General features: G+C 43.5%; 1 protein-coding gene across 4 annotated transcripts in view; it reads left to right on the top strand.

Annotated features, from left to right (window-relative positions):
* Positions 1-12,054, top strand: part of tab2 (TGF-beta activated kinase 1 (MAP3K7) binding protein 2) — a 52,920-nt gene that overhangs the window by 29,766 nt on the left and 11,100 nt on the right. For 3 of the 4 annotated variants that reach the window (XM_042503195.1, XM_042503194.1, XM_042503192.1), the window contains exons 2-3: positions 7,849-8,039; positions 9,272-10,964. In XM_042503195.1, the coding sequence (XP_042359129.1) occupies positions 7,938-8,039; positions 9,272-10,964 (1,795 nt within the window). In that variant the 5' untranslated portion in view covers positions 7,849-7,937. The remainder of the gene's footprint in view (positions 1-7,848; positions 8,040-9,271; positions 10,965-12,054) is intronic. The other variant, XM_042503193.1, reaches the window with a different exon arrangement.

The raw sequence follows: 12,054 nt of genomic DNA, 5'->3' as shown, positions 1-12,054 counted from the left end.
CTTGTGTGGGGCTCATGTGCAAGCCGAACATACTTACAGTAAATCTGTTGTGTACTAGCGTTGTCATTATTATGATGAATGTAAATTGTTTAAGGAAAATGTTATTGTCTAAAATGTATTTATCGCTCTAATGTGGAGAATTTTTCATTCTAAGCACATAAACTGGTAATCAGTTGTGAGATTTACGGTCTCAGCCTGGCTTGACCTTTTTAACATGAAGTTTCAGCATGTTTTAAGACAATCTTGTTGAAGATGCACAACTGTTTCAAGTTTCCATGGATGACACAACAGCAGTTTATCTTAAAGTTTACTTTAGTCTGACATTAATATGGTGGGAAATCACTTTGATTCAGTGGGTCACAGCTTTTGTGATGACTTGAAAAGCTCTTCTGTTAAGACTAGTCTCCTTGGTAAAGTTTCCATGCAGGCGTTTGCGTTCCTACGCTCTGTGGGAGGCAAGGTATGGCCTGTGGTTCTGTAGTCATTGAATCAGAATGAAATCTAAAAAAAAATGTATGAATCAAGTCGCATTCTTTAAGCACGACGAGGGTATATGAGTTGTTTGCAGAAAAATGAAGAAGGAATGGCATGAGAGAAAGTGTAGCAGACATGTAGGACTGCTGCTGATGGTTATTTCAATCAGGGCTGCAATCTGCACTGCTAGACTTGTACTTTTTATATTTTATATTTTATATTTTATATTTGTATCTTCTATTTTAATCGGGTTTTTTTTTTCTATATTTATGTTGCACAAACCCACCAGAACAAATTCCTCGTATTGTGTTAACTATACCTGGCAATAAATCTTTTTCTGATTCTGATTCTGATTCTGAATCTGAGGTGCACTCTCTTGCAAGCTGTGCACAAGCTCTCAGCAAGTGCGCCAGGTTTTAGAGCAAATTTTAAATAGTGGCCCTAAGTGGAATTACACTATCTCGTGATGCCATTGGGGCCCGGAAAGACATTTTCCCATTGACATAAACTGGGAAAGAAACGTCTTAAAATCAGCGGATGTATTTTTGTCCGTGTCAAAACCTCCGCGAAACAACTCATTTCCCTATCAAGATTTAATCCATTCAGTTTGGTAACATTTGGAGTCTGCAAGATCAAATCATTTAATTGTCATTCAAGCTAGCAGAGCACTTAACCCTAAGTCAGCTGCTCCGCTGCTCCAAGTCTCCTGTGGGCACGCTTTGAAAGATTTGGGTACTTTCAGACTGCAAAAACACAGCGTTTTTTTGCTTCCTGCACAACTGAGCAGCTCTCATAGGAATGAACAGGGCCCTGCCTCGATGCTGTATCCAAGTTTTCTTAATACATCCACGGCTGCACAGCTGAAACCAGTCTACATTTCAGCTGAGCAAAACTGTTAATATTTCAACATTATGTTGTCATACAAATCTAATTGGTGCACCAATTGTGATCTTCTGACCTGATACCTGATACTTGTTTAAAGTAACAATTTGGCTGATACCCATATCAGTGTTTTTGTTTTTTTTTTTTTTTGTCTGTTTCAAGGTCTCCAACACATCAATTTATTTTGGATGGCCCACCATGATTAACATGTCTCCTGCCACAAATAGATTTTCTATTTTTGGCGCTTGATTATTCATTATAACTTTGGGCACAAAAAGACAGGGCAGAAGAGCAGCATGGAAATGAAAAGTTAAATCTCATCTTCATTCTGCTGGGTCTAAAAGTTTGCTTTCACTCGCAGCAGCTGCTCCTCTCATCCAGTGATCTGATCTGATCAACTCTGAATGAACTGACAGATCAGTTATCCAGAGAGTCACAAAGTGCTGCTGAGGAAAAAAAGAATAGGTAGAGAGCTCTGCTTGCGTTGTGTTCATGTTAACTTGCTCTCCTCCTGCCAGTTGTTGATCACATTGTAGCATTATCAGGGAAACAACAGGGTGCGTCCCCTGTCGTGTTGATAGTGAGCTTACTGTGTCCTTTCATCCTGAAAGTGTCTCTGGGAAGATCTCTGTTTGTCTCAAACAGGCTTCTATTGATGACAGGACGCCATGGCCTCAAGCCCTGCTTTTAGCCAGTGCAAGCATGATGTGACGCAACAGAAAATCACTGGCCAGTGCAAACATTGAATCCCATCTTATTTGCAGATTGACCGATAGCTGTCAACAATGTTGACATATTAGCTGTTACCGTCGTGTGGCCGATAAGTCAAAACATCTCTGATAATATGTAAGCAGTATGGATTTTTTCTTTTTCTCTCTCTGCATTCTTTTCCTTCTCAGGCATAAATAACCATTTGATATTTCAAACTGACCTTCCAACAGCTGTCAGGTGCAACATTACACTCTCCTAAGTGGAGATGTTAGTTTTGTTGTGAAAATGAGATCATGACTCATACCGTGATTGGATATTGGTCAATGATTACTTTCAGCAGTTACTGGGGTTCTTATGCTGCTCTGTGCACGTGTCCCTTGCTTCTTTGGAAGACTGGGGTCGCTGCCAGCAGCCCTCAACAGCGTCCACTGCCAATTAGTCCCTTTATTTGTTTAAATTTTGCTGGACCAAGACACAGCAGTTAGACATTCCACGCAGTGCCGCCGGGCTGCTGCTTAAAGCCGCAGAGGATGTTTCTGATTGAAGTTCAGATGGGATCCTCAGCGTTTCCACTGTATTCAACGTTTATCATATTTGAACTACCATTTCCGCAAACTCTTTGGAAGATTTGGTTTGACGACATCAGCACTGTCTCGAACAATCACGATCAGAGCACATCGTCTTTGCATGCTGAAGAGAGAATGGCATGACATTTTGTCGTGTGGTTTTTGTTCGCAGTAATGTGTGGCCCCTTTGTTTACACCAGTTAGTTTTGTGTGGGCTATCTCAGTGGCCACAGCTCCAGGTGCTGAGCTGATATTTCTGCCAAAGACTCCTGTTGATTATTTATACATTTTATTTGGGCTTTAATTAAATTGGACGTTTTTAGGTGCATTCACTCTGGCAGAGTGAATGAGCCCATTGATGGAGCATGGCAGGCCTGCTACTTCTAGAAATGAGAGTGGGACTGTGGGTCAATGCTTTGGCACAGTGAATAACAGCCTCAGCAATAGAAGCTTTGTCTCTATCTCTGCTGGCAGCGCGGCGCTGCCTCAGGCCCTGTTCCACCAGCTCCTCCAGGGACAGCCAGGACTAATCTGCCCCCCTTGGAGCCAACCCCCACACATTGGGCCGGCTGCGGGCCTATAATTACGCACAGTGAAGAGGTGTGGACCTTTTTGTTTTTGAAGCCAGGAAACAATCTAACCACACTGTTGACCTGTAACTGGGTCAGCCGCCAAGTAGTGAATTTCCTTTCCCACAATGGTTGAGCTGCCTGGTGTCCTGAGCGAAGCCTGAATGGTGGACTGTTGTTCTCTAGCTCTGTAGCTCATCTTGGCCTGTAATTTAAATAGGTAGTTTTTAAACTGATAATGTGTTTGGATTCAAAAGGGGTGTGTGAAGTTGAAAACTTTAAAAGCCTCATTTTCTGCTGGAGGAGATAGAATTTTTTTTTTTTACTTGAGGCAGGAGATGATTTGCTCTAAACATGTAATCCGAGATATAACAAACTGTTCTCCTCTGGTTTGCATTTTCAGGCTTTCCATGCTGCGTATTGTGCTTTTTTTTTTTTTTAAACACGCAAAATGAATTCCACAGTCTGGTGGGCATAATTGCAAAACTTTTATTTTCCTTGTATTGCAGAGTTGAAAAAAGAGCACTGACTGATCCAGATCCAGATGCTGATGAGTCCTCTCTTACACAGGGGGCCTTATAGTAGCTCAGAATGTAAAATGCATCTCCCTTTTTAATGCTCAGACTCTGAGTTAAGCATGGCTTTACCTTTCTAGGATTGTCACAATATCCGCATAACCACATTATTATTGCAATAGTGCGCTTTTGATATGCCAACCGCAGGTGATGGCAACCCCAAAACCAATATGTCCACATGCTTTCTTCTTTCTTTTGATGTGAACGCTGCATATTTCCACTATGAAAACAGGATGACAAGGTGCTGAGCATTTTTTCTGTGCTGAGAGCTGCACGTTTTTTTCCTGCTAGTTGAAAAATATTCAGCTTTTGCTAAAACGCTGCAGCTACGCATCACTTATACCCAGCAGACCAATCACAGTAGAGGAGGGGTGGGACATAACACAAAACCACCCATCACCTCGCTAAACAACACCAAAGAAGGAGAAATCAACCCTTTGAAGTCTGCAAATGAAGTAATTTGTAGTAGTAGTAGTAGTATAAAATAACATATATTTCTCAATGCTCCATACATTATTTGAACTACATACATTATTTAGCTATTGCAATATGCTTATTTTTATGAGCAAAGTGCAAAGGCCTTGTGATAGATTCATTCTTCATTCCTCTGGTGCCACAGCACATTTTATTGTGATTTTGCATGTAATGTAGTGCAGTGACATCATTATTGATACTAAATAAATAAATGTTCTATCCATTATGCTTCTCAGTTTATATCTTTTTAAAATGGATCATGCAAACGATGTACTGCCATTCGCAGGATGTTCATTTTTAAAGGGTTAATCATGGACCGGCAGATCCGTCCTCTCTCCTTACGTGCTTCAGCTTTCCCTGTTCTTTTTTTAACAATGAACGGGTATTTTTATTTTAAAACTGTGACACCTTTGTCATTGAAAAAGCAACAGTATATTAATAATGACCTAACAATAAAGCACTTAAATCAGGGTAAATAAAGTAATTTGCAAAAACAACAAAAACATAGTGGTTATACTCAATATTTGGCAGTTGAGCTACCCTGAATCACCGTAGGGGAAATTCCTATTCAAATCAGTTGAGTTCAGGCTCCTCCCTGCAGCTGGCACTCTACTATTGACAGTAGCCAAATGGCTCCTCCTTCTGTTATCAGCTACATGCAGATGTTTTGCAAAGTCAATTTACAACTTTTCAGTTATGCCATTACACATCCTCATAGCTGAGATAAGACAGAAGCACAGCTGCTCAGATAAATGCTTCTACTTGGCAGAAAGACGAGGCCAGTGTGGATGGAAGCACACACTTGACTTTCCCTCATCATTAAATAAGTGTGTTCAAGTGTCTGAAAATTTTGTTGTGGGTTATTTCAGTCCTCAAAATTCACCGTCTGATGTATTGAGATAGTTGTCTCACCCGTTCTTTTAGTCACACTGCATTGATCACCGTAGAGCAGAACAGGGCGTGCTGCATGTGTCACAATGTTTTGAATGGCATATCTGAACCTCCCACAGGAAGATGTTTCGAAAGAGTGCGGTTAGAAGAAAAGTGTGGGATAACACAAGACACGGCTGTCATGCACTTACACTCACAAGTTCTCATGACTGTTCTGCTCCGAATCACTTTAGTGTGTGTTTCTAGTCCCTTAACGTAGTCGGGTGATGGTTGCAGAAGTGAGCTTGTACCTGCAGGGTTGGCTAGATCAAATTCCCAGACTAGCTTTCAAAAAACCTGGGTCCAACGAGAGACTGCAAGGCAAGTGTCTGCAGCAAAGCCTTGGCTGCTATAGTGAAGTTACACAGTGGCTAGTAGTAATTGTGTGGTTGCCTTGGCCAGCTCCCACGTATGAGTATAGCTTATGGATAGAATGTGGATAGGAAATAGTCGAGCACAATTACATCTGCCAGCCTCTCATTTTCTCACCAGCAAACATGTGAAACATACATACAGTTCCAAGTTTATTAGGTTTCCTCTGGTAAAACATGACTTTTTCTTTTGTTTCTTACTATACTGTTGCTACTGTAACTATAGCGGCTCATAGTTTATTTCTTCGCTCAGTGCCTCTTTGTTCATCTGTCTCTCATGACACTACTTCTGTAGCCAATGTTACCTAATGGGTTTAACAACAGAGTGCAGCCTTTTTGGTGTCAGTGTGACTCTGTTGGGACAGTTTAATGGCTACATGTTGGATGTTAGCAAGTGCTACTGTGTTAGCTGCCTCCGGGTCATCAGTTTTGGAGGGGTGCTGTGGTCAGCTCCCAGTTTTATGCCATGTCCCTGAAGAGGTTATAAGACTCCAGCATGGGCAGCAGCAGGCCCTGCTGTCTCATCATATCCACCATAGCTAATATAACACAACATATATTTTTATCTGTTTCACCGATAGTTTTATCATAGTTCATCATATCATATTATCATATCGTATCATATCATAGATAGTATATAATCGAAATTCTTATTGTTGGGTATCGGTGAATTATTAACATACCTACCTTGGTCTTGTCTGAGAGGGGGTGAGTAAAGCATTTTTGTCACTCTGAAGTGTTTATGTGATATTAAGGTAAAAAACTGTGAATGAGATGAACAATGAATCAGAACACATAACTAAGCAATTTGTGAAGGAAATGTTTTGTTGTACTTGTATGTGCTGTAAATGTTTCCCAGTTTTTAAACAGCACTGTTAAGTTTGTAAAATTCATGTGAGCATTGGGAGCATAAATCACCAGTTTCATCATGATAAGATATTATATAGATTCTTTGGACAACAACATGACATTTGCTGATATCACAAAGTCTACCACAATACGATTTTGATTTGATTCGATTCATTGGCCTGCCGTCCATATGAAACAATGTCATCTGCCCATTTAACACAACCCATTGCAGAAGAAGCTGTTACCACTTTCGTTTTTGCTTTTGGCCAAAGAAAAATAGAAGAAAGCAGTACAAAAACTCACGCACACTGTTGGAGTGAACTTTAATAACGTTTCAATGCAAAGACCTTCATCAGGTTATCCCGATGAAGGTCTTTGCACTGAAACTTTGAAGTGAAAGAAAGTGAAGTAAAAAGTGTGTGGGAGTTTTTGTTCTGCTTTCGTCAGCCCTTGGCCTTCTCCTACGCACCTGTGGACGTACAGGTGTGCAAAAGTTTTCACCCAGGTTCTAAAAAAATCAAAATGTGCAGTAAGGTTTACTTTAAATGGACACCACTGACACACATTGAATAGCACATCGGATAAGTTCATCTTTTGGGCTTTCAGTCAGAAAGCCCTTTCTGAAAGAAATGTTTTCATGTAAACCCAAATTATGATCTTTTTCCTAAATCATCAGAGCTATCTGTCAGAAAGCCCTGAAGACAAACTTCTCCCAACAGCCATAAAACAGGGATTAATAACAAGACCATTACTGTTGTTCTTTTTGGAGAAGCCTTCTCTCTGGTTATTTTAGGGTTATGGTATTAATAAATATGAATTCCCCTCAGACTTATGCATCAGACAGACAGTTTATAGCCCTGCAGCTCTGTCTTTCGGCTGCACCGTCAGAAATAACGCAGTGATTCTCTGGAATCAACTGTTCTGCAGAGCTGCATTACGCTGGAGCTTAACAGATCTTTATGTGGCGAATTTTTTCTCCAAACCAGACTACTGTTGGCCCCCCTCATCTCCTTAATAAGTGAATGTTGATGTTAAGATCAGTTGGAAAAGGTGGTTTTCTCAGTCGTCAGTCAGAGGTGGTTTCCTCCTCCTGCTACTCTTTTATTAAGGAGCTCAGTGTGGAGGAGGGCTCCTGAAATGAATGCCATCTATTCTCGTTGAGGATCTGTGAAGTTTTGTTTTGCAAGCTGCCAGGCATAATGAAATCGACAACCTCAAATGTCTGATGGATGTCTCGCAGAGTGGGTTCGCAGTTGACCACATTGGCTCCTTCCCCGCTACTTGGGCATGCTTCCTTTTTCATTGAGTGTTAACAAAACACAGACGTCTCCAGCTCATATCACTATTCTGAGTATGGACCAGAGAAAGGCTGGATTTTGTGTTGTCATATGGAGAGAACTTTTTCATCTGATGTTTCCTTTTTTTTCTTTCTTCTCTTTGACCTCAGAAGATGTTCAAGATGAGGGCGGTTTGCTGCCACGACTGACGCCCCAGTGCGCTGAACAGAACAAGCAGTCCTGACCTGGCAACATACGAATGGCCCAGGGAAGCCACCAGATTGACATTCAGGTTTTGCATGACCTGCGCCAGAAGTTCCCTGAAGTCCCAGAGGGTGTTGTCTCCCGGTGTGTTCTGCAGGTGAGCAAGCTCAAACGCCTGATTTCTGCAAAATAAAGCCTGACTGATAAAGCTTTTTGCATAAAGAATCAGACCTAGCACATATGACTAATAACAAGCAGCAAGTGTTTAAAAGCCTTTACATAAATAATAGCTTATTTTTCTAATGTAAAATTTCCTGCTTTGTACTTATCTAGGTCACAGTTCATAAAATATCCACATTAACAACTTCTTTAAAAGGGGTCTGTTAAATGTTATGTGTTTCTGTTGAAAAATAAAGAATAATCATGGCAGATATATTGTCATCAGATTTCTAAGTTGTTAAATGTGGACAGCGGTATCAGCCTGACCTCTACTGAAAAGCATCATTTTTTTAACAGAGCAATAAATGAGTCCAAAAGTATTACTACCTGAAAGAAATTATTACACAGACTGACAATAGATATACAACCATGAGAGAGAAGTGCCTAGAAAGATCCGAGGGAAAATGGTAAATTAGAGGAAACTCGACATCTGTGAAGAAGTGGTTTATTTTATGTCAGCCTGTTTTATTTCACTGTCTGTACCTCCGTGTCTGTCTGGCTGGCTAGAACAACAAATATTGCAGGCCATAAATTTAGCTGGTATATATTGTGTTAACTAAACCTTAATTAAAGTAATTCATTCATTGTCCGTTTTTCCTTGTAAGGGTCCGCAGGTGGGGCTGGAGCCTATCCCAGCTGTCATTGGGCGGGAGGCAGGGTACACCTTGGACAGGTCGCCCGACTATCGCAGGGCCGACACATACAGACAGACAACCATTCACACTCTCATTCGCATCTACGGGCACTTAAGTCACCAATTAACCTGTCCTGCATGTCTCTGGATTGCTAGATTAGATTACTGCTAGATTGGAATTTGGTCTGCATTTGAATGAATGAGAGAGTGAGGGCTGGCTCTCTCTTGATCCGCTGTACTCTGTGTGTCTGTGATTGCAGGCATGTGAAAATGCAGAGGTACACTCTGTAGTTTGAGCAACAGCCTCAGGGCTGGGAAAATGTAAGCTGAGAGATGAGCAGGAATATCTAGGTGCTGGTTATGCACGGAAGTTTACCACAGTTCATTTACACGTACTACCCACATTGTTACGCAAACATGTTGAATTCGGTAAAATATTTCGGTGTGATGGTATGGTATGTTCAAAACAGGTGTGAGTGTTGTCGTTCTCATATGAAACAGTGACATTAAGTCCAATTCTTCTCTCTTTATTTCAGAACAACAACAATTTAGACGCCTGCTGTGAATACTTGTCCCAGGTCAGTCCGGGCTACTTGTACAGCGAAGAAGGAAACCTCAGCTTCTCCGACGACCCCAGCTTCATCAGGCTTCGTAATCACATGACCCAGCTGAACCTGGGCCTGCAGTCTCAGAATGTGCACGCGGCCCCGGTTCGGGACGGCCTGAGAATGAACGGCAGCCGGACTCTGGCCCACAGCCTGAGCGACGGGCCCCTCCCGACAGGCCAGGCCCCCAACAGTGACTTCTTTCAGCAGGAGCCCCAGTCAGCCCCCGTGCAGGTGCCCTCCAGCATCAATGTGTTTGGTGTGATGGAGCCGTCACGCAAACCGCAGCCTCCACAGCACCTCGGACTCTACCCTCTGGGTGTCAAAGGAACGACGATGGGCGTCCAGCAGACGCCGCGCTTCAATCCCATCACCGTGACGCTGGCCCCCAATATCCAGACGGGCCGCAACACCCCCACCTCTTTGCACATACACGGCGGCCCTCAGTCGGGGCTCAGCAGTCCACAGGGTAACTCTATCTACATCCGGCCCTACGTCAGCCAGACCGGTACGACCCGGCAGAACCAGCAGCAGGGAGGCAGGGCCCAGTACAGCCCCACGTCCCAGCCCCAGCAGCAGATCTATCAGATCTCACATCCCTCCCTGTCCAGCTCCTGGTCCGGCCCTCAGCACGCCTCCTCCTCACATACCTCACAGCACCAGACCCAGGGCCACCAGACCTCTCACGTCTACATGCCAATCAGCTCCCCCACAAACCCCCAGGCGCCCTCCATCCTCCCCACTGGAAGCCAGGCCTCTTCCTCTGGTGTCTCCTCCTGCTCTTCTTCCTCCTCCTCCTCCTCTGTCATGCCCACCTCCCTGTCTGCCATCAGCCAGTACAACATCCAGAACATCTCCACCGGCCCGCGCAAGAATCAGATAGAGATCAAACTTGAATCTCCTCAGAGGAGCAACTCCACAACCACGACCGCCGTGCTGCGGACGAGCAGCGGGCCCCGCTCCTCCTCCACCTCCTCCTCCTGCCCTTCCTCTTCCTCCTCTTCAACCGGGGTGGCTACTGTCCCCACCACCCCTCTCTCCATCGGAGGCCCAGGTCTGAGCCGCAGCCAGCCCACTGTTTACATCTCCGCCAGCCCGCCTACTGCTGCTACCACTCCCTCTGACGAGGCCGCCGTGGCCTCAGCCGGCTCCCGCTCCCAACCCAAGTTTTACATTTCTGCCAACGCCTCCAGCGACGATAGTGGGGGTCGGAACCCTCCCACAGTCTACATCTCAGCCAACCCTCCCTTGCAGGGTCCGTCGGGGGCCAGGAACATGGGGGGCCAAGTGAGCATGGGCCCCGCCTACATCCACCACCATCCACCTAAGTCCCGTGCCTCTTTAGGAGGGGGAGGCACTGCTTCTTCCCCACGTGTGGTGGTGACTCAGCCCAACACCAAATACACTTTTAAAATCACAGTGTCCCCCAATAAGCCCCCAGCTGTGTCCCCGGGAGTCGTGTCCCCGACTTTTGAGCCCAACAACCTCCTCAGCCTACCCTCAGACCACCACTTTGTGGAGCCAGACCCCCTGCATCTCTCAGACCCGCTGTCGCCTCACAGGGAGAGGCCGAGTGAGCCTCGCAGACTCAGCATGGGCTCTGATGATGCAGCGTACACACAAGGTGAGCAACGCTGAGTGTCTTCACTTTGATCATAACCCTGGTCTCTCTGCCCTCATAGAAATAAATGCAAAGGAAGTTTATTCATATAGAGCAGTTTATACAGAGGGGCAGCTCAAGGTGCTTTATATAATGAATTTTTGTAAGTCTGACAAGTATGAGCAGGGGTGGGTGCATCGAATCAACTTGTTCCATGTGCGATGTATAAAATGACAATAGCATGAGCATCGAGTATAAATTGTCACATCATCTTTGTTACTGGCTTCGGCAGTTTTGTTCTGTCCCTCTCTCCTATGGTTCTCACTAACATGATCCGTCACACACACTCCTAAGCCCATCCTTACTATTCTCTCATGAACGATAGTGTGTGAGCAGGCGAGTAGTGTGTGAATAAATCATCACTTTTAGCAGCGCTGCGTTAACAGTCTAAATTAGTGAGTTCAACTGTAGTGTGAAAAGACGAGGCGTGTGTTTTTGTATCTTCAGGGCTCCAGACTAACTATTTAGTCTCATTTTGCAACCATAAAAACACCATGAGGCTTGTTAAACATTTGTAATATATGAAGTGGAGAGCTGCTAGTTTGATTCCAGCTCTCAGGGAATAAATCCTAAAGTTTAACAGTGCCGTGGTAGCAGTTTAATTTTCTGCTAACAGCTAACTATTGACTGGAAGCTTTAACTTCACAACAAAAACATTAAAACTTCTGGCCTGAGACAAGCAGAGGGCTTCAAAATAAAAGCACCAGTGGTCAAGATGTATATTGTGTATTGCGATAAAGCTTAAAATTATAGCAATATTATTTTTGAGTCATCTTGCGCAGCCCTTGGTAGGATAAACAAAAGTGCGATAAATTTCTTTGTAGATAAAGAAATTTAAAAAGACGCAAGTGGGTAAAAACAAACATAAAAATAAAATGTAATAAAATTAAAATATATTACAATTATGAGGGTAAAAGTAAACAAAAAGGCAAAATAGGAAGACTTAACATGAATGAAAACATCTAGAAAATTTGAAGTATTCACAAGTCAGTGTCAGTCAGTACATATGTAAAAGGTACATATGTGTACCTTTTATTCAGAGTTCATTTCCTCT

The sequence above is a fragment of the Plectropomus leopardus genome, chromosome 16 (assembly GCF_008729295.1).
Source record: "Plectropomus leopardus isolate mb chromosome 16, YSFRI_Pleo_2.0, whole genome shotgun sequence".
In the NCBI taxonomy this organism is placed as follows: domain Eukaryota; kingdom Metazoa; phylum Chordata; class Actinopteri; order Perciformes; family Serranidae; genus Plectropomus; species Plectropomus leopardus.
This window is presented reverse-complemented; position numbering and strand designations above follow the sequence as displayed.